Below are 25,093 nucleotides of genomic sequence, written 5' to 3'. Positions count from 1 at the left end.
CCAACGGCGCAGAGCAGACCTCCAAACAGGTGGGTAATAAAAACAGCCGCCGACACTCACCGTTGTGGCCCTTTTGGGACACATAAACACACGCCCTAAACCCACCCTTCCGCATAAATATCGCATCAACGAAACCGACACGCCAAATCCCTACAAACGCGCGCCAGCCTCCCGGACTGTTTCTTTCAAATTTTAAAATTTATCACCGCTCAGTTCCTTCCAGCGGCCTTTTTCGTTTATTGCTTTATATTTTTTCGACGCATTTTTTACAATATCTGGCAGACTGAACAACACTCGATAAAGTATTTTTTTTTAATAATTCATATTAATTAATGTATTATATTTAAGTAATACTTTCAAAACGAACAGTGAATGGTTTCCTCAATCAAAAACTCAAGAGCAAAGAAAAACATCAGAAATCCTACTCTTATTACCTCATTTGCGTATACAGTAGGTATTAGGGATTGCAATATCGGTTTACCGGTAAATCGAGAAAATTTCGTCATCGGTAAATACCGATAAATTTAGTAAAACTTACCGGTAATTATTTTATCGCGAATTAAGTACACATACAGGCAAATTATTACATAATATTACATTGAAAATCGATACAGATGGCGTATTGTGGATTAGGTTAGGAATTTGTTTATTTTCAGTATTAAATGTGGCTATTTCAAATTGATAAATTTACTGGCAACACAGACCAACTAAATCGTAATTAATGTGATCAAACGGTTGTTACAATTTTTATTGAAACTTTCAAATGGTCCAAACTTTAAGTAAATAAACATGAGAGGTTAAAAAATAAAAATAAAAAAAATATTTATTATTAAGAATTTACTTTAATTCATGTTTATGACATTATCACCCGAGATTTATTTTTAATTATTTATGATTTAATCTAAGTTTACGTTAGTAACCATGTAAATTTATACGCGAAAAAAAAATTTTCTTTCATTTACCGGTAAATACCAATATACCGATAGTAGGAAAAATCATTTACCGTTTACCGATTTATGAAATTTGACGGTAATCTTCAATCCCTATTCAAGAAGCATAATTTTGTATTGTTTTTCTGTTATTTTCAATTGTATATTTTCTTTCTTTTAAACATAATTCCGTTTATACTTTCTCTTTATAAATTAGCAATAGACGAAAATTAATTTTTTTATATTATCATGCCTGATTTTCCATGTTCAAAAATATCATTAAACATTACAAATGACATCAACAAAAATAATAATATTCTTATGTACCATCATCAATTACCATCCACTTCTGTATTAAGACCACTCAAACACGCATCCTATTGTCTCTGTTTTGGACAAATCTCATCCATCTCATCCCACATTTTTTTCTAATTCATCCATCCAACTCCCCTGTGGCCTTCCTTTCAACCTTTTACGTTCTCTTGGGTACCAATCTGGCACTTTTTTCATCCACCTATCGTCCAATCACTTCACCCTCTCCATTATATCTACTACCTTTGTCATAGTTCTCCGCTACGTATTCCTTTTCCAATCTATCTTCGTAATGCCGAGCATGCAGAGATCCATACTCCTTTGAGTGAATTGGACTTTGGGTACCATTATATGTACGTACACATCCATACGTCATTACTGACAAAACACATTAATCGAAGATCTTTTTCTTCAGACAATGTTGCATTTTTGATTTAAAAACGATGTTCGTTCGACCAAATGCACTCCATCCTAATTTCATACACTTTATTTATTTTTCTTTGCTACCGGACATAATCTGTAATTTATATACATACATATATACGATATTTAATACAATAAGATAGAATTTAATATACATTCAATTGTCGTTAAATTTCCAATCTAATCGCTCATCTGTAACAATTCACTTCGTCAAACGTATGTATGTCCTTATCAAATGCGCCGTATTTAATCTTACAGCTTCCGTTGTGAATGCAAGGGTTAATATCAAATATCAGATGCTCCGTTTTGCTAAATTTACGCTCAAATACATACATATATCGATGAGCTTGATGAAGTATGTACATATGTATATTTGAATGCCAAGCTTGGATGATACAGTTCAACACGTACATACATATGTATGTATGTGTGGAAACTAAGCCGTGTTTAAATTATTGCATCAAAAATGTATATACATATTTTTATTTAAAGTACATATATATATAATTATGTATGTATGTATATATACTTCAACTTGGTATTGAATATTAAACAACTAGTTGTGCACTTGGATACTAGTGGATTCAATTTGTATACAAAAATTCGTATTTTAAAAGCTAGTAAAATTATATCTAAATACTACTTTTATTATAAATTTAGTATTTTTCATATATTTCATTTATTTTCTCTAGCTTACATTCATCCTTCTGATTCCATGCATTTTCCTTACAAAGTCTAAGCAATACAGTTGTGGCTTGTTTTGATTCCTTCTTCGTTATATAGGGTACCACTGAATGAGAGATATCTCATATTCATCTTCCATCCAATATACTCACAATATTTCCCACTGGTTGCCATTGTACATATTAGGGATCCCAAATATTCGTCGACTTCAACTATTAGAATATCGAATAGTAAATCAAGAGCTATTCGAATATTCGAAAATTAAAAAAAGGTAATTACATATGTACCAAGCATAAATTTTAATGAATCATCTCATCATAGTTGCCATTGAATTCCACCTCGTTTTTACAGCCAATAATAATTTCAATTTTTTAATTTCTTTTTTCATTATGATTTCTTGTAAAAATGTATATTTCGCCGGTGACTTCATAAATATTCGTATTATTTTTCTGATGTTTTCTAAAGTTTCGTAGAGATTATTATCGATCGAAAAGTGATTTTCTTCAAAAATTTCCGTATTTAATGAATAAAAATCCGTTCCTTCACATGTAGATATTTCATCTTCTTCATTATCTTCATTTTTATCACAATTATCCCCATTATATATTTTATTTTATTCATAATCGTCGGCTTCTTCGTCATCAGTCTTTTTATGTTGATTTTGTGTATTTAGTTTATAAAAAAATATATACACGAATAATATTCGAATAGTTGATGAAATATTCGAATAACGAATGGCTGAAAAATCAGACGAATAATTCGAATACTCGAATATTCGATTGGGATCCCTAGTACATATACTTGTCTAATGATGTCTTAGTCAAAATATAAAGAGAAAAATTATGATATTATTTAATTTGTGGTCAGTTTTTTTAAGACTAGCGTTTCTTGACTTGTTTTATTTTATAACAGCTCATTTATGGAAGTTTCATTTTTTGGATTTTTTAAACTACTATATAAATACAACAGAATTTTCAAAAGAAAAACATTCCAATAGTTAAGTAAAAAAATATAAAGCTTCGAGAAATATTTTGGTTCACTTCTTCAACTCCTTATATATAATGGTGACTTGAAATTTGTTTGTCGTCTTCGCTCGAAAGCCAGAAATTTCTTTTTTTCCAGTCTTTCTATGTTATTTATATTGGACGCGTTCGCAGAAATCTGATCTGTATTTACCGACGTCGGTTTTGGCGCCTTTTTTCGACGCCTATTTACGACCGCCGCCATTCGCGCTTTTTCTTCGGATTAAATGGAGCGTACAGCGACTTCCCCTTCGTCTGCTAACCCACTTTCAACACGCCAAAAGGGCACACCACCACTAGTAAAAGTAAAAATAATAATAACGAACGACGTAGGCGCGAAATTTTTTTTGCGCGAAAGCCCTCTAGGGTGCTCACAAAACAACGCATTGGCCAAGCTTACAAAGCTTTTCGGCCACCGAGATCGTTATTGCTGGACTTAAGTATTATATTATATTATATATTTAATATATACGTTGGATAACATATGGCAGAGGGTCCTCAAACATTTTCGACCAAAGCAAATGACGTACAAGCATTCCATTCACCAGCATTAGGTACGCAAGAACATTTTTTTTTAACCCATTTTTAACTATTTTCATGGTATTTCAAAGATACTTACTATATTGTCTTTGGTTCTCAAAAATAAAAAGTCACTTTGAAGGAGTCTTGTGTATTTTAGGAAACAAAACTTGATTTTTATGCTTTTTATTTTATTTGTTTCAATAAATTTACATACATACATACAAACATAATGTTGCATTAAATGGTATTTGTTGTATTAAAATATAGTATTTAAATAAAATCCACCTAGTAGTGTCTTCCACCAAGTAGTGTATTTTTTAATCCACCAAGTTGTGTATTTTTAATCAATTTTTGAAACTTATTTATATTTTCATAAAGATGGTTTTTATTACAAGCTAAAGCTTGATATTTTACTTTGATGCTAGTTCTATGAGCTGTTTATTATTTCACAAAATTTGTGGGCTGACTTTGAACTAATTCCAATCGCTTTGATATTTTACCAACATTCGGAGGGGGGGTTATTTGTCATTAAAGTAGAGTACGCTAGAGGAGTTTAATAATTAAAATTTACTCAGAATCGTTTGTCAGATCAACGTAATGACAGCTGGTTAATTGTGGAGACATCTCGCCACCTACGCGTAATATCAAACGTTTAATAGTTTTTTGAATCAAATTCACATCATCGTCATCATGTCGGTATTTTCAATCTTGATTCATTATTGCAATATATGTATACTGTGGAGTTTTCATTCTTTGAATACCACGAGTTTTCTTCTGTTCATCGACCCATTCAGCCTTCTAAATATTTACTTTTCACAAAATAGACTCAACTCAAGTCTTAAAATTCTCATCTGTATATTCAATTTAGAAAATCAGTGATTTTTTTTTAATAACTCCTAATATATATGTGTAGATTATACGTATATTCGAATCGAGGGAGGTGCTTATGTACGCTTAATTTGGCTAACGACTACAAAGTTAGGCCGAATTTCGATCGTTTTTTATTCGCACAAACGAATTCGTTCGCAATAATAAACGTCTGTAAATGACGCTCGCGATATGGGCATTAAATTTAAAACGCTCGTTTATTTTTATTTCGATAAATTTCCAGGAAAATTCCACCCGCACCTCGTAGATTTTTCCGACTGAAGAACTGTCGTTGATAAGTTTGAAACTGCAAATATATCTAGTTTTGAATGAATAGAGAAACTCGAGTGTGAACTTTAGATTAATATTCCATGTTTTTGTGTCGCCTTTATTCGAAAAATCCATTCTGGAAGCTTTCCAAATATCTAAAGTTGTACTATGGGATGTTTGTAATTAAAAATAATTAAATTTTCGAAAGATTATTTTGTTGTCGTTGCCAATGTTTCGGTGTGTGAGAAATATATAAATTAAAACTTAAACGATTTTAATTTAAGCAAATTATACAGCATGGAAGTATGATAAACTTAATTGCTTTTTTTCATTCAAATTGAAAATAGTACTTCAAAAGATGATTTTATTCCAAGTCTTGTATTATTATTGCTACTGAACAAAATGTGATCAGTGTAAACATCACTATAATATCTCGAAAAGCCCTTTTTATCCAATAGAAAGTATGTCTACACAATACCTTATATTGTTGAGCTTTGCATGAAATATATTTCGAATGCTACGTCGTCGTCGTCGTTAAGAATAATATATTACAAAGTCTGTATGACATAAAATATATTTTTCTATGTATGACATAATATACATCTATGTATGAAACGTTAAATAAAAATACACCCACAAACACAAAAAGGAGTCTTAAATCATTAAACACATATCCCGCAAAATCCTGGCACAAAGGCAAAGTTCGGTGAAAGTTCGAATTGCACATACACAACAACAATGGCGAGAACACGCAAAAGATGCAATAAAGTGTGCCGATAACAATAAGCGACTGTGCGAAAAACGTTTCGCGAGCCCACGAAGTTCGTGACGCGTAAATCTGCCAACAGCACTCGAAGTTTAACCCTTAAGCGGCCAATTTTCGCACCATCTCTTAAATTGGTTAGAAATAAAAAATGATTTTCATCATTTTGTATCTAAAATTCAAATAAATGTTCAAATTACGTCGTCCAAAATTTCCTTTTAGAAAATGTACTGGTTTTCTAATTTTCAAACTTATTATATAATATGAGACATCATTACTTACAGTCATTCGCCATTCACTATTGGATGAAGACGTCTCCAGCACCCTTCCATTCATTTTGAGAAACTCTCACACATTTTCTAATTTCAACCCTGTGGCCTTCTTTGTACCCTTTCACATTCTCTCGGGTACCATTTGATCACTTATTTTGTCCATCTATCATCCGCTTTACCAGCTATATATGAGTATATAAGTTACAGTTAAGGTGTATTTTCAGCTCTAATTTATTCCAACTGACGTTTTAGGCTATTCATATTCGAATATAATTCAACTATTAAATTACATATATCTCTAAAAGCACAATGTGCGCCAGTTGTAATATAACAATTGAGTTTCGACATCTCTGATGTTATGACGAATGCCTTAGAATTCAATAATGCGTTAATATTTGCTAGATATTACCAATAAAGGTTATCAGTACCGTATTACGACAACTAAGAATGTGTTCAAAACAAAAATGTGACTTTCCAACTCCATTTACTAGTCGAGTGACGTTTTTACGAAAACCTTATCCATCTCCATCCTACCTAGTACCAACTTATAGTTGAACTGTACTTTCAGTTGTAATATATTTTGACCAGTTGGAATGTAATTCGCCATTTGAATCAACTTACGTAGGTTAGATATACATATATATATATATATATATATATATATATATATATATATATATATATATATATATATATATATATATATATATATATATATATATATATATACATATATATAAGTTAGAGCATTCATTGCTCGAAGATTATCATGATTTTAGTCTCAACTCAAAGTCAAATCGTGCATACTATTGTATTTGAAATAAAGATGTTTATACATATGTATATAGTCAATAACAGAAATAAATTACTGAAAATGTGTATTTATATATTGTTTGATTATTAAATTTGTATTTTTATATAACAGTATTTCTTTGCGACATTTAAAAACACTAAGCAAAATCTCGAATCGTAATATATACATTTTATGTACATAAACTCGAACAAGTTCACTGCCTTATTCTGCCCCCAGACAGTCAATATTCGAACCAACCCAGTTTGCAATTCCTCGAACCAATCTTGCCTTGCCAAAGCCCCAACCAGAGTCAATGGGGAAAATACCCGTAAATATGCAAAACACTTCCATGTCGGACACTTTTTATCCCAACCCTTCACATCCTCGGGGATTTTCTTCACTTTGTGGAGTGCAACGCGTAGGTGTGGCAACGGTGCATAAAAACTGACGAAAATTTACGACTGGCCGGCAGGTTGATATAGTAAATCCCGGCGTTAGAAGACCACGATTCTAACAATATAAACCCCCTTTCCTCCCCATTATCCCCTCGAATGAAATATTACCCAGTTGACGATCGTTTACGATAAGGCGCGTTTATAGCAGACCGATCGCTGTTGCTATTTGTTCCAATGGATTTAGAACAATGCATACACCGATCATTGAATGGTTGTTTCAAGAATTATTTCGTACTAACGATTGCGATGATAGAACTAATGGTATTCTAATGTATTCGAAATATTTAAAAGATTTTAAATAAATCTACTAGGATTCGATCTCATAAAATTTCCTAGCAGTACACATAAAATTATTGGTATTATTATCATTAAAATCGAATCTTATCATTATTCCTTAGAACTATTTTACGCCTTCTTTGATTTTCTACGATTAATTTGGATTTATTTTAGTCAAACAGCCACTACTTCAATGAATTTTATCTACATATGTATTTAAATTTTTTTACTAGAAATGTGTAGTTTTTCTCTTATTTTTAAGTACATAATATGATACGTGATGTCCAGTCAAAAGCGATCAGTAACAAAACAGCGCCGAAATATATGACAAAATTAAAATATCGATTTCAATATCATATATCTACCTAAAATATCAATTTTAGCTGGGGGTTTTGTCTGCGCGCGGTTTTGTCTCCTGCAGTTTTGACGCCTCGTGGCTATGTTGGGACGTTTACGTCGGGGTGCTTTTGTCCCTCGCGCTATAGTCGAGGTACCATGATACAAAGCTTCATAATTTACTTAAAATGCTTATAAAATGCAATATGATTAAATTTTCATATTAAATATTTTAAAGACATTAATACAAATATTGATATTTTTAATATCTATCATACTTTTGATTAATTGTTAAAATTGAAATACATTAAAAGTTAAGGCAAGGATATTTGGAATATTTAGATTATTTTTGTTACAAATTACAAAAGTAAATCTACATACGTAAGTACTTGAAATCTATGTACTTATAAATAAGAGGAGTAATTCTGTTTTAAATGCAGAATCATATACATCAGATCATTGGAATTGATTTAAAGTAATAAAAAATATTTTGATCATAAAGTAGGATATGGATTATTTTCCGAAAATGGAATAAAAAATTAGTCAAAAATTATGTACTGTGCTTTAATTTGTTAACATACATACATACATAGCCAGCAGTGTGGCTTAAAGGCAGCTTATATGTTTAGCACCAAGTGATCAGTGGGTTCGATCCGCTATACTGCTGGTTAGATTTGGGGGTATTTATGACTCCAAATCGATCGTTTCTTATCAGAGTTTGCCAATTTTTGATGAAACGGTTCCTCAAAATTGGCAAAAAATCATCTTTCCTGTTGTCACAAATCTTGTGTGTTTATTGTATGTACAATTTGTAAAAATTATGTACAAATCTAAAATACATAGATGTCTCAATGGATAAATTCTGTAATAAATCAATTAATAACTGTTATTTCGTGTTCTTCAGCTTCTGGAAATACAGTGATTTATGTAATAATAAAATGCTGCATTGTTTGTAATTAATTGTACAGGAAGGCGAAATTGGGGTCTTCCTGTCAAGCCTTCCTGGTATATATCTATGTAAAAAATAAATAAATATGTACCTTATGCCATATTAAAATATCACTTAAGAAATCATTTGCGTGTTAAAAAAAAGCCCATAGTGCAATATAACAAAGGTAAATTTCATTATTCAAAAAGAAAAAAAGGTGATATTTTAAAATGAAAAGGTAAAAAACATTATAAACCACAACGAGGGGAAGGTAGAGAGCGAAGCCCTTGAAAACCGGTACAGGTCGTAATATACAAATGAGTTTTATCGCTTGCTACACATTGCAAGGGTACTCTTTTATGACCTGCGAACGGGCCGTCGTGACCTTTTTTCATTTTATATAATACGAGTCCGTACACAAGTACACCAATGTCATCAACAACGGGGCACACGATGTTTTCCTACGACTCGATTTACGAGCGATCCGGTTTACGGGACTCCCAGCTCGCAATTAACCCCTTCGCGTCCGATTTTAACACGTTGCACTCACCGCAAGATAGGGGGGGATAGAGGGGGGGGATTCGCAACACGCAAAAAAGCACCCGCGGCAATAAAAGTGAGTTATAAAATCCGTCACGATTGTTTTTACGAGTTCCTATTGTCGTAAACGGTGCCTAACCTCGTCTGGCTCGTTTCCTCCACCTAGCAGGTTATTTCCCACGACACCGGTGCGATTTGCATCCGCTTTTCCGACACCCTCCCCTCCCCGCCAGGTTTTTCATCCACCCTGTAGTATGATAGACAAAGGAGGGAAATCCCACGTCTCATTTTTTAGAGGGAATAAAAAAATTCAACCTCCGCGTCCCTTTTTTTCAGTGTGTGTATGTCTCCAGGTGACATTACCAGGCGAATACCTACGAAAGTTTCGCGCTATCCCGCGGTGGCGATTGAGATGATGAGATTTTTTTCTGCACCACCGACATTGTGTAAAATTATACAAATTTATTCAACATTTGTAATGCTATTCGTTTTTTGGGGAAAATTGTCTACGCGAAAATTCAAAGCGCGCGCAAGTTTGTCGCTTTTGAGTTTTACCAACTATAATTTTTCAATGAAATATGTTTGTATATAATTATTTTTTTAATTGGACGAATATTTGTTTGATAAGGTATTTGATCTTACTTGGTCTTGCCGCTGAATTTTCTACCTCATTTTATTAGGATTCTTACTACATATGTATGTACATACCTATATTTATAATAAAATTTAATCTTTCACTTTTCATATTAAGCAATTGTTAAATTATTCAATTCATATTTTTGGTAAAAAATAATTGGTTCAGAGCTTATTTAATTCAATGAAACAATTCGAATAAAAAACGCAATAAGAAAGTATTATAATAGTTATAAATATTTCTTAAAAGGAACTTGATTTTTTTCATTTTTATTTTTCATAAACTATGTTCCCAATACACCTTAGGTCTATTCTAATAATTACTAATCTAGTGATCATTTTCTAATCTAGTGATCATTTATTGTGTACAGCATAATAAAAACATCATGTACAGCTCAAAAACTCATTTATAATTCTTATAAAAGTTCATTTTATACATACATATATTATTTTGACTAAAGATTCTAAAGACTAAAGTATTATAATATGTGTTTATACCTGAAGGGTGTAGACATCTTGTAGTAATAACCGATACCCTTCACAAGAGTATTAGATACTATGGTTATTATTGATTTTGTCATAGAATTTCGTAGTTAGTTTGTTAGTAATATCTACCACTAATAGTTTGTTGTTTCGGGTTTGCAGTATTTTCTGTTAAGTATATATGGGTGTGTAACACATAACATACATATATGTATGTGTTATTCAAGGGATTTTTTGGAGGCATTGTTCTATAACCAGCAGCGTGGTCTAGTGGTGAATGTTGAATTATTTCGTACTTGATGTTACGAGTTCGATTCCCCGCTAAGTCTCGTTGTTGGCCAGACCTTGATTTGTCTAGGTCGATCGTTTCTTATCAGAATTTGCCAATTTTTCTGATTTTCATTGAAACGATTCCTGTAAAATTGGCGTTTCCTTCCCAATTTTCTGTTGCGAATCTTTAGTTATTGTTATATCTTAGGTTTCACCATATTGCTCACCATAGATGTCTCTGTAGTTGTTTATCGAATATAAAATTCGTATTGTTACATGAAAGTTATTCATCGTTATTTATCGTATTAATTCGATGTTTGTAATATATGTATACTGACCATAGATGTCAGATATTTAGATTTACATGTATCTATGTAATAATTATGTGGACCAGGAAGGCTCATTTGGGGTTTACCTGTTAAGCCTTCCTGGTATATTTGTATATATGTATGTGAAAATATGTACGTAAAATAAAAATAAAAATATAGGTGCAGCATATGCTAATATGGGTAATATGAGAACGCCATACAATTTTATTTTATGATGAAGATCTATAAGTATAATAATATGAACTTAAAATATTCCATGGTAAATGTATGCTTTGATTTAAATATATTGCTAAACTTTCGTTTGGATAATCATATATTATAAAATATAAATATATGTATGTTGGTATACATATAATATTTCCTGTACGATAGAATGTACATATAAAATAAGTTCATTTATTATATTATGTTTACGCTCAACGAAGCAAGGAATCGCGAAAGTGTTTCAAATAGCACGAGATAGATCAGTGAAAAACACAGCCACATATATACATACATACACACAAAATATAAAGAGATGGGGAAAAAAGAAGCAGGCTGTAGTTTTGTAACAGTGTTTTTCAGTAAATTTTCTCTCAGCAAAAATCAAAGGCGAACGAACTAGCGTATCGTAGAGTTTCTGGGTTTTTCTTTCTATTCGGCCCATCCGTACACATTTCGTCGTCAAAAGGTTCGAACCGATCAAAGAGAACTCTCTTTCTATCTCTTTCTCCCCTTCTTGTCCCACTTTTTTTTCTATGTACATCTCCTACCTAGGTCGTGTCTATCTATCTATCTATCTATGTCTCTTTATACGTGTATTCTATTGACGACAAATAGAGCGTGAAGTAACATGAAATAAATTGACAGTTAACTAGTCTGCTTCCTTTTGAGACGACTGCGATGCAAAAGAGATGAGAGGCTATGGAAAAAAAATAACTGAATACTTTCCCGCGAGGATAATTTGCTTTGAGGATGAATTCTCGTCGGCAAACATTACCAGAGGATTTCCCCCAACCAGCCGATAAAAAAATCTAACACAATGGCGAATCGATAAATTTTCATTTCGTACCTTTTCGGACAAAAGCGCGGAAATATTTAATTTCGTGTTAACGACGTTTTAAGTGTGATTTAAGCGTCGCCATTAAAGGTGAGTCGAATTTCTCTAGGAAAGAAACCCTGAGGGAGAATCGGGAATGCTATTAAGTTACCCCTTTTTACATTGTCCGATCATCCTCCTTGCTTTCGAGAAAATTAGAATCGAAAACTGAACGAAATTGAAGGATCTGCTTCTTTTTATAATGTAATATTGTGTTTTTTATCAATGAGAAATTTTTGAAAAAGATCAATGCCTTAAAATCACTTTATACTTTTTGTTACGGCGATCAGTGCTATATTGCATTTTATTAAAAAATAATTAAAAGTTGATTTGATCTTGCTGAGAAAATTTTCGTTTTGATTTGATCAATGCAAAACTGCTATCATCATTATAAATCAAATTACTTGACCTTCATAAATAAGTTTAAATTTATTTAAAGTAATACATATTATACTTATGATTAATATTTGGATCCATTTTACATCCTTAAAATAAATACATAATATTCAAAAATTGTTTCTTAAAACCTTTTAATTAAAAGCAGTTCCTTAAAAAAAAGGTAAATATATATGTAACCTATGCATATGAGCCGTTATAATTGAAAGTCCCATATGTCGATTTTTCTTAATTTCGAGAAATATCTCACAAAACATTAAATATAATGTTTTGCGTTGAAAAATATTTAAAAATACTGGTGGCCTGTAATACGTTTATACTGCATTTTTCAGATTCTGGACATACCGAATTAATAGAAGTTATAATAATTTGTGAATTAACTCAAACAGAAATAGCGCATTTGGATCTGAAAATTGGACTTTCAAATATTTATTTATTTATTTATTTATTTATTTAATAGTTTTGGACCATTGTGGCATTACAGGAAGAACCTAATGCGCCACAATGGCCTACATTTGAAAAATATATAAAAACATGATATAAAAACAAGTAAACTGTAAATAAAGGAAAAAAGCAAAAGCAGAAAACATGGTAAAATAAAATTACAAAAAAAGTAACAAAAGGAAAATAATACATCATTCAGAGAGAAAAAAAAAAAATAACAAAAGTGTAAAAATTAAAAATAAAATCCATAAATCCCATTCTTTGTTTACACTGATCAAAATTAAAATAGTATATAAAAATGTACAAAAGAGAAAGAAAAAATAAAATAAAATAAAACAAAATATGAATAAAAAATAAAATCACAGCGAGGCCCAAATGGAAGAGAGTAGATTAAGATTCCACTCATTCATCACATTCAAATTAAGAAAGTAATGATGAGCGCAGGTTACCAGATAAATATGTTAAGATAATATCCGACAATCTACGCTCCCCAAGGTGGAAAATATCACATTCAGGGACAGCAGCAACGATTTCATTGAGAAGTCGAATAGCTCTTGGAATAGGAGCCATTCGAAAAAGAACTGTGCGAGCAGCAGGTACAACCATTAAATGATGATGTCTACCACGCACATAATTATTAGGGACATAAAGTCCCAACTGTTCCAGCAACAACGGGCATGACGTATTACCACGCAATAGCTGGAGAACGAAACGAATTAACGAGAAGTTTCTCCGAAGTTCAAGAGAATTATACCCAAGCATGCCCAAAAGGAAAGGAGTAGGATAGAGATATGGGTAGTACCCATACTCTTTCTTATAAAGAAAACGAAGAAATGCTTTTTGCACTTTTTCTATAATAAGAGAGTAGTTTGCTTCGTGCGGATTCCACACAATTGCATTATACTCTAGCTTACTTCTAACAAGCGAGTTGAAAAGCAAGCGAGAAGACAAGGGGTTGGAGAATAATCTAGCATATCTCAAGACAAATCCAAGTCGACGAAAGGAAACGTCAGCGATTGTCTTGATGTGGTTGTGAAAGGTGAATTGAGGATCAAAAGTGATACCCAAGTCGACCATTGATTCCACGCGCTTCAACAATACGGATCCAATGGAATATCCGTGACAATAGAGCGAATTCGCACGTCCATAACTCATAATAGCACATTTACTAGTATTCAGTTCAAGCCCTAAACTGGAACTGAACTCTAAAACAGCGTTAATATCAGCTTGAAGGAGAGAGGCTTGCCTCTCATCCTTAACAGCAAAGAATAGTTTAACGTCGTCAGCAAACAAGAGACATGAAGCATTGCGTAGTACTTTTGGGAGGTTATTAATGACTATTGTAAATAGTAAAGGGCCTAAGGTGGACCCCTGAGTTACACCAGATCGCGTAAAAAATGAAGGAGATTCATAAATACCATATCTAACAAATTGCTTCCTATCACTAAGATAAGAAGCAAAGAGTTTAAGAAGACGTGGAGAAAAGCCCACTTCAGCTAATCTGATCATAAGAGCGTCATTGTTGACAAGATCAAATGCTTTTCGAAAGTCAAAGTAGGCTACATCAACTTGTTGTCCACGGTCAACTTTAGACATGGTATAATATGAAAAGCAGGCAAGATTAGTGGTAGTGGAACGACATGGTGAAAAACCATGCTGCTCATCACACAACAATCTTTTGAACTGCAAAAGAATCAAACGGTGAAGGATATTATCGAAAATTTTGGGAATAGCCGAGATGATAGCAATAGGTCTGTAATTTTCAACCTCATTTTTAGAGCCACTTTTATGAATGGGAATGACTCTAGATAATTTCCATTTTTCAGGATAATTACCAGAATCCAGAATAAGGTTAAAAATAAACTGAAGAGGCTCTAAGAGCGAATTACAGCATGCCTTTAATACGTCAGGGGGCACACCGTCAGGCCCAACAGACCCTTTCAGCTTCAAAATTGCTATCCTAACATCTCCAAGCGAGACCCGCGGAATGTCTATAATAACACCTTCAGTACCAATTTGGGAAGCCAAATTAGCATCAAGGGATGGTGATCTCTGATCAAATACAGAGCTAAAAAAACTAGCAAAAGCTTTAGCGATCTCAGGACCGACACAACTTTTATTATTAAATGAGAACGAATGCTCAAGGCCATGTGAAATATGCTTACTCTTAATAAATCTGAAAAAGTGGTGAGGATTACTAGCGATAGCACTCTCCATCTCTTTGAGATAGAGGGTATAACGCTCACTCACACCACGTTTCACGATCTTCCTAAGAATCCGAAATTTCTCATAGTCACGAAATGATTGGCTACGTTTCCATCTTCTATGAGACAACCATTTTGCACGAACATCAGTTATAAGTTTGGACCCAAACCACGGTGGAAAAACCCGACGATGTAGTTCTAAATTAGGATAACTGATGAACCGAGGAACATAACTGTCAAAAATATTATATAGTGTGTTATACAAAAATTCAACAGCATCACCAGTATTCATGAGGTACATTTGGCGCCAGTCCATAGAACGAACCTCATTATAAACCAATTCAGAATCAACGCGAGCAAAATTCCACCGTGATGAAGGAATCCCAACAGATGAACAAGCTGAAACAGGTCTCACAGAAGACAAAAACAGAAGCTCAATTTGCAATGCATCATGATATAGGTCCTCAGGGATGATCGCAGTTCCTTTTGGGCATAGGATCATCGTTGCTGACACATTGGATTCATTCACCAACATAATATCAAGCTTACTTGGACTAATGGGTGAACCAACCTGTACTAGGTCGCAATAGGAAATAACAAAATTAAATTTATTGCGGACATGAATATTGGCACTAGGCATATTAAAATCACCCATTATTAATAATATGTCACGTTCATTTATGAAATCACGTACATTCATCATATTTGCAAACAATAACTCATATACATCGTCTTTCGCAGCGGGCGGAATGTAAACAACACAAATAAAAACTCTCGCAAATACAAAATCAACTCTCACCCATAAGTCCTCGCCAGAAGGAGTTTCAAAGTTCTTCAACCTGACAGACCGCAACCAGACACGAGAAGCAAATAAAACACCCCCACCACGTCGTTGCTCTCTGTCCCGACGATGCACTGTCCACGGCTCATATAATTATTACTAATAGAAAATAGCCTTCATCAAACATTCAAATGTGTACATATGCAAAACCAAAATAGCTACAATATCAGATAATTAAAAAATATTATACTTTAATGGATACTAAGAAATCCAATAATTTGACTAAAAGCAGAAAAGTTCTACATTTTTCAATACAAAAGCGATTCTCAATTATATACGAGCATAAAAAATTGATTATTATAATAAAAAATGCAGTAATTAAATTATTTCCTAGAAAATATATAAAATATTTCAATACTGTAATACTACTACTATTGGAAATTCATTTTTAAGATAAATAATGTATGTATGTGCGTTATAAATGAATATTTGAAGGTGTATATTGATATATTAGAACATGTCAAGTATTAGATATACCGGTATAATGGTATAATATATTATTTTTTATTATTTTATTTTTATTGTTACAAATCAATATACACTCGTCATTACAGATTGCTCCAATGTGACGGGTGTACGTTAACGAAATACAGAATACATAAACAATCAGAAATCAGAAATACAGTAATACATATACAATCAGAATATATAGCATATAACAATTAATCAGAAATAATAATCATAGAGACATCTATGGATTATTTTTAGATCTTTTTGTGTACAATTGTTTATACATATAATAAATACGAAATAATAGAGATGTCTATAGAGATATCTATAGATTTCAGATTACTGTGCATAATTATTATAAATTATACACAGGCAGATTTTTGTGACAACAGAAATAGATCTAATACCAATTTTCAGGAACCGTTTCAGCAATGATCAGATAAAATTGGCAAACTCTGATAGAGACACGGTCGATTTGGAGTCACAAAACCCCCAAATCTAACCAGCAGATTTGGCGAGGACTCGCACCTTTGACCTCAGTGGTGCCAAATATATTCGCTACCATTAAGCCAAACTGCTGGCTATATACGTATATATGACCGGTATAATGTTGTCGGTAGATGCTATTGACCCATCCGGGTATTATGCATACATGTATATGTATAACTATATTTGAAATAGCCGAAAGCCTTCTCTCGATACCCTGGCGAATACGTTCGCGTAAAAATATTCAAAATCCGTTCCAAATATACCCGATCGAAAAGCTGGCGAGTAATTTTCCCCAACGCGTGTCCATTTAACCGTGCGTCCACGTACGATTTTCTCCATTTCCCTTTTGGGGATATTCGGGTCTGTCTGTCGGTGGTGTGGGAAATCGTGGACCTTCTTCCTCTCGAAGGCTTGTCCACACGTGTCCACCCCGACCGTTTGTCCGGACCGGGTCCTCGGGAGCTTTGACGCCCTTTTGAAACCTTCAGAGACCCTCCCTACGGACGATTCGTTTGCGGTCCGAACTTCTCCTACATACCAAATCAAGTGAATTAGGCGAGAGGGCCATTAAATACTTAACGTTCCTTTTATGGCCCTCTCGCTCGCATACACGCGAACCATCCCTCTCGTTGTGGATTGAGACCTCTGATTCTATTAACTTCTCGCTTAATATGCGTGCCCCCTGTGAAAGTTTACGCGTCATTAATGCGACGATGATTTCAATGGTATACTGATATGCTAACTTCTCAGTGTCTAGAAGTACATATGTGTGAATGTATTTAAATGAAGATTATATTTAAGTAATTCAATACGCTTATTTATAAACTAGTGTTGTACCCGATGAAATATTATCGCATGGTTGTTGGCATATTAAGTTTTATATTGTTTATAGGTATATATAAACAATATAAAACACCAGTAGAAAAATAAATAAATTTTCAATAGATGGCACTAAATGTTCAGAGACTTAGCGATGTCTATTAGACTAGAAGGAACATTGGTAGCAAACATTTTATATTAAAGTTTTTTTCTTTCGTTATTATATTCGTACGTTTTGTTCGCAGCTGTGACGTACATATGTACATGCATAGGTACATATTTATTTATTTATTTTAAACAGACCATTGTGGCATAACAGGAATACCTAAAGCGCCACAATGGTCAAAAAATATAACACAAAAAAAGAAAAAAACAAAATAACAATTAATATGTCTTATTAACATATGTCTTATCGAATCGACTATTATAGTACGGCAAGCATTATCTTACACAGGCAGACACACACACAGACAGAATAGCGCTATTATACATATACTAGTGTAGGGCCCGTTGATTTCAACGGGTGGTTTCGAAAAGAAATTGAAACTCGAATAAAAATAAAGTTAAAGATATGGAATCGACTGGTTTCGGAAAGACAAAGGCAGAAAAAAATGAAAATTATGAAAAAAATGAAAAATATGAAAAAATGAAAAAACTGAAAAAAATGGAAACAATGAAAAAGATGAAAAATTTGAAAAAAATGAAAAAAAATGAAAAAAACTGAAAAAAACTGTAAAAACTGAAAATAATGAAAAATATGAAAAAAATGAAAAAAAAAAATATTTTCGATTGTCGACGAAAGCCGAAGTCGCTTGTCGATTGTCGACGAAAGCCGAAGTCGATTGTCGATTGTCGACGAAAGCCGGAGTCAATTGTCGATTGTCGACGAAAGCCGAAGATACGCGAATGATTGGTTCCCCATACTTGTAAAGGGTAATCGAATATTATGTACGTAATTTAGAGCATTTTTTCTATCGAGACCGCAGTGTAGTGGTTAGCGTGAATGTTCTGAACGCGAGGACCCCAGCTCGATCCCGCGTTTTGGAATTAATCTATTTTTCAAATATCGCTAAAATATAAATTAATTTCAATAATTTCAATTAAAAATATATATTTAATTGTTTTATATGAAAAGAAAAAAAATGGTTCAAAACCCCGCTAAATGAAATTATTAAAATTACGTATTTTTATATGGCGAGAAGGAATATTTCAATTAATGTTTAAAAAAAAAAGGCGAAATGAAAAATTGGATTTGGCACGATGTCCGAGACCATTAGCTCATTAGACCCATATTCAGGCTATTTGGGGTGATCGGTTCGAGTCGCGACAAAGTCGTCTCGTCGAAAAATGAATTAATCGATTTTTATCGATTCGTTCATTATGTTCGGCGAGAGTTAGGACACACACACACACCCACACACACACACACACAGATTACCGTCGTTATATATATGATATGATGACAAACATATTTTTATTTTATATGTACCAGGAAAGCCTTACGGTTAACCCCAGTGCGCTTTTCTCGCCTATTAGAAACAATCGATCATCAAAGAGACATCTATGGATAAATTTGGAAAACTTTTTTTGCAATTTTCGAGATTCGAGTGAATTTCAGGTGTTGAAAACTCAAACTTCGCGAGAAATGGGACAAGCTTGCCAATTTGTTGGAACTATTTTAATGAAAATCAGATAAATTGGCAAACTCAGATAGGAAACGATCAACCTGGAGTCGCATATCCAAGGTTTAGCCAACAGCACCGGGCAGGGATTGAACCCGTGACCACTCATTTTAAAAGCATTACATGCTTACCACTGATCTATGATATATGTAGATGCAATATTTTATTAAGAAATGAAAGCGAAATATAAAATGCTTCTGTATTACACAAAACGATGCTGGCTTTCAAGAGGACAAGAATGAAGCACTTGTTAAGCTATGGAAACAAGTTTTTCTTTTTCTATAAGAAAAAAAATGAACTGCTTTATAGGCTGGCTTGGAATTTATAGGCTGTTTTATAGGAATTTATAGGCTCGTTTGGAATAGAATAAATGTAGCTTTTACAAATCTCTAACTTTTATCAGACTAGCAAAGAAGCCTATAGAAAAAATAACCGACCCTACAGGCAAAAGCATTTATCTGTGGATCTATCAATTTTTAGCTCTTTCCTATATTTTTTGAGAATAACTCATAATGAGAGGAACGAAAATCCGTCTGGAGCAATCTCTAGTATTCCCCATTGCGTTGTGTGGAATCGAGACATGGACCCTGAAATAAAGAAAAAATTGGACCTGCTGTAGGTGCATTTGAAATTTGGTTTTGGAAACAGATGCTGCACCTACCATAGATTGCAAGACACATGAACATCACCATCCTCAATGATTTTTCCTACTTTGGCTATATTGCCAAAGTAGGAAAAAATTAGACCGCAACGCTGGAGGGAAGTCGAGCGAGAAGATGATCTACCAAGAGGTGGTTTTACCAAATCAAAGAACTGACGGGGTCGGTCCTTAATGCTGCCTTCAACTTGACACCGAAATGAAAGGAGTGGAGGCGGATCGTCCATCAAATTCCAGACAACATCAATGACCACGACACTTAACATTGAGCAAACGAAGAAGAAGAAAAAAGAAAAAATATGTTTTCTAAAAGAACTTTTTCTCATTCAACATGATCATTCATTAATTTATAAAGATACCAATCCAAGAAGAAAGTTCAGTCCTTTCATAAATGAGAGTACCTTAATTATATGGAATAGTTTTTCGTAATATGTATGTATGTATGTACGTCTTCAGATTGATCAACTTTGACACTATGTTGGCAATTACGGATGGAGTGGGTGGGCGGGCGGGTGGCCGATTATCCGCCCACGGGGCGCTGCCCTGGCAACAGAACAGCAACCATTATGATTATCCGCCCTTGATGAGAATTCAAATGTGAGAGAGGCTGCCCCTGGGAAGCCCCCCCATCATTCTTACCCACTCTCTATCGTCCTCCCTCACACTAACTCTTGCCTGGTAATCCGCGGTTTCCATGGTTTCTAGCAACGCTGGCTGTGATCTCGGCTAGCTCGTCAACGCGGCTTGAAGCTCGCGCGCGATAAACGCCATATAGAAATTAAGCTCTCGTCGAGCTTTCCCTCGCTCTGTGCCACTTCTCAACTATCCACTCCAGCTACACCTCCCTCAACCCAGACCATTAAGACTGCCTTTAATTTGAAACTTGGTTTGAAATTATATTAAATCATTTATTTTTTTAATCCTTTGCATAGCGCAATTTATAAAATGAAGTCTCACCTTAACGACAGTCAGTTTAAATTCTGTTATGACAAAATTATAAATAACCATTCTAAAACACTTATGAAGAATTTTGATGATTACAACAATATGTATATATGTACAATTTGATTTTTAAATGATTTTTATTATTCATACGTCTTATATCTATTTTAATAGCTACTGATCTACTGATCATTTTCTATTTTACAATTTAATTTAATTGGTTAGTAATCATAGTATTATATTATTCTAATGTTAATGTACAGCATAATAGGAAAAATAGCTCAAAAACCTATTTACAATTCTTATAAATGCTCATAATACATCTAATACATAATATTAATTAAAGACTCTCTAAAGTCGATGAGCTAAAGCAGATTGTGTTTAGGTAATCTGTGTTTATACCTGAAGGGTATATAAATTATGTTGTAATCACCGAGACTCTTCACAAGTGTGTTAGTATGGTTATAAATGATTCTGTCATAGAATCTACTGGTTAGTTTGTTAGTAATGTCTGTAACAAACGGAATATTATTTATGGCATGCAGTTTTTTCAAGTTCGTATACATGGGTGTATTATAAATTATTTTAAGGGATTTATTTTTTATTATTTGGAGCTTGAAAGTCCTTCAGGTATAAACATGATTTCCTGGACGCAAATTTGCTTGATATCGTTGACTTTAAAGAGTCTTTAATTAAAAATAGTATGTGTACAAAATGTATTATAAACATTTATAAGAATTTTAAATAGGTTTTAGAGTTTTTCCTTTAATACTGTACAATAAGATAAAATTATAAAGACTCATAAGAAAAATAATGTATAAAATAGAAAATGATTTATTGGATCAGTAGCTAATAAAACAGATCAAATGTATTATAAAACATAAGCTATCAAAATTCAAAATAAAAAAATGCTTTTGAAGCTTTTTGAAAGCTTTATATGTATGTATTGTGATTTTATTAAACAAATATGATCAATTAAAATTTTTACACGAACTAGTTTGCTTCGTAAGTCCAATATTACATTTTTCATGGTGGATGAAATCTAATATTTCGAATATTATACTGTACCACATTTATTTCAACTTTTATTTTTCTATTTTATAATATTTGTGATAAAGAGTAACACAAATTTATTATATATGAGGATATCGATAGAATTTTTTTGATAATAAAGATGAATGATATTCAAAAATCAACAGTTACATACATATATCAATATATTACCGTTTATAATTAATCTCCCTGTCACGTACGGTAAATTTTGATGGATATTTACAAGCTTTGAATTAGTTATACTGATATTGAACTAATTCCACTCTTCCAATCGCTTTGATATACTACCGACATATGGAAGTTAACTTTCATTAAAGTGAACAAAAGTCACAGCAATAACGCTAGAAGAATTAAATCATCAAAATTAATCAGGATCGTCTGTCCGATCGACGTGATGACAATTGGCATCAGATACGCCTTCTCGCCCTCCACTACCTTACTTCACAGCTTATATAATTGAATATTTATAACTGCTATTTTGTTCACACTATCTCATACAATTCTATAATTCTTTTAGTAAGCTTGTGGAATCAATTTTTCGTAGAGCTTTACGCTTAAAATTTATCATGCAGAATCAAATCCAAATCAATTTTAACAAATTCATTTCAATTTCAATAGTCTGGCTGTTAAGTCATCCATCAAATCAGCATCATCTTTATATGTATGTATACTAATCATCATATTTTCATTCATCCTCATACAAACTCCTTCGATTGGTAGTGACTCCGAATGAACCGGTATAAAATACACAATGAACCTTTCCAAAGAAACTTATCTACCTGATAGGTTGTAAGATATGTATAGTCTAATATGCTTTATTAATGATTTGTTTATTTTTTTGTGTTTCAGGAGATCGAGCACTGTTACTATCACGGTACAGTTAAAGACTATCCGGGAGCCAGCGCTGCCTTTCACACGTGTAATGGGGTTTCAGGTGTCATCCACGTTGGCAATGAAACCTTCGTTATACATCCGTTCTACGGGGGAGATCTATCGGTCAGTACCAAAAATTTCACACTGTGTAAAATTTTTCATCCGACACGTTTCACTTCATCCCGAATGAGTAATTATGCAGCTTCGAAACTAATTTATCTATTGTATGCGCTTCGCTAGCTTCGTACCAGAGAGGAAGATAATTCAACGTCAGTTCAAACGCTCTATTATTCGTTTTATTGGCACAAAATAAACATACATATTATACAACATAAACAGAGCCGTCTTATAATTTATAACATGCCGGCAAATATTTTCACTTACAATATGTTAACTTCAGTGTTCAAAGTCTTTCAGTTGTTTGCTTAAAAGCTCTCTCATCAATTTTATTATCATAACATTTATACCTATACATACGATATGCACATACATATGTATGTACATTAAAAGTCTTTTCTAAATTGTAAAACATCTACACTAAAATATATCTCCAATGCTTTATTTGATTACCTAAAAAATGTGACCGATTTTTAAACCCAGACTAACGTTAACGAAATAGCCTATTAAGTGTAGTCAACGATTACCAACAAGCAGTTACTCAATAACCATCATAAAAAAGTTAATAAACATTTTATTAACTTTCTACTTATGTTTTATCTTCTATCAATCCATAAGATGATTTAAATTGACTTTTAGTACATATTTTCTTACTATTACCTCTACCTGACCATATTTTCGAAATTCCAAATCGAATCTCATATAGTATATAGAAAACGATACGCTCAACAATTTTACACTCGACTTCTAATCAAGCGAACATTAAGAGATATAGGGGGTGTAAGTTTCTTGTTTCTGAATCGGATAAGACATTTGACCGCCGGGTAACATCTGTTTCGGCTGCGAAAATGACAGTGTAAGCCGTAATATAAATGGATCAGCAATTATAATACAAAAGGATAACATTTTGCACCCCGCCCCGTCCACCCCACCCCCAACAGCCATAGCAGAGGCTAATATTAATCTTTAAGTCCTACACAACCCCCTCGAAGCTCCAGTCCCTTTCGGGTTGTCCCCATTGTTCGCTTAATTTATAGCCGCAATTAATATGATTCGTTTCCGGCGCGCGAAATCTTGCAGCCAAATTGGTACACGGTGGCCATTGATCGTTGATTTGTCAACCTGTTTCTCCACTGTACTGATTTTGTTCACACTAAATAAATTCTGCACATCCTGTATTACATAAAATGTGAAATTATAACGTACTTTTAAAAAGTAAAACTCATCAAGCTTCCGTTCGGCGAGTCAACAATGGTTGCAATCAACAAAGCTTGCAATCATAATATGGTTTCAAATGCAACAAAGCTTGCAATCATAATATGTACATATATGTAATATTCGATCATGTTTTTTTACCGAGTGCATCCTGAAAATAGAAGTCTGATAAAAAATTTAATATCATAAATAACCGGTGAGTTCATTTTGTTATCTTTTTGCATCTTTGTATTTTTAAAGTGCAGTCAGTGTGCATCGCTAAACAAAGGCTCCCACTTCCACTTATTTTCTGATTACACTCTATGACTATGAGTATAAATGGTAAGGGCTATACTAAATTAAATGCTGTATACCCGGTGGGAAAAATAATCACTGTTAATATTACAGTACGTAAAACATGGAAAAAATTGATGTAATAAAACGTAAAAGAAAGCACATTTTTCATAATAAGCATCAGATTTTACGTTCGTGGCGCACGTATACCTTCCCTTATGTATGTACATAGTACTTAAATATTTTCTCAAGTGGCAATATATTACGTTTTCTTGTCTGCACTTAATAGTGTGCCAGCTTGGAATTACGATTTTTTTTCGCATTCGCATAATATTTTTCAGACTTTGAACTTCGAATAATAAAAGCGAACGGGCATACTTCATTTCGTAATAAATTTCACCTAAGAAAATTTCGAGTGTAGACGCCGTGGAAGCTGTGCGCTTGTAATTGTC

General features: G+C 33.1%; 1 protein-coding gene across 1 annotated transcript in view; it reads left to right on the top strand.

The window, feature by feature from the left end:
* mmd (disintegrin and metalloproteinase domain-containing protein mind-meld) overlaps positions 1 to 25,093 on the top strand; it is a 214,365-nt gene that overhangs the window by 130,677 nt on the left and 58,595 nt on the right. Inside the window, exons 8-9 of the mRNA XM_077438806.1 lie at positions 1 to 29; positions 23,013 to 23,159. The exon at positions 1 to 29 is cut by the window's left edge and continues 41 nt beyond it. Coding sequence (XP_077294932.1) covers positions 1 to 29; positions 23,013 to 23,159 — 176 coding nt within the window. The remainder of the gene's footprint in view (positions 30 to 23,012; positions 23,160 to 25,093) is intronic.

The sequence above is a fragment of the Arctopsyche grandis genome, chromosome 9 (assembly GCF_051622035.1).
Source record: "Arctopsyche grandis isolate Sample6627 chromosome 9, ASM5162203v2, whole genome shotgun sequence".
NCBI classification, from domain to species: Eukaryota; Metazoa; Arthropoda; class Insecta; order Trichoptera; family Hydropsychidae; genus Arctopsyche; species Arctopsyche grandis.
This window is presented reverse-complemented; position numbering and strand designations above follow the sequence as displayed.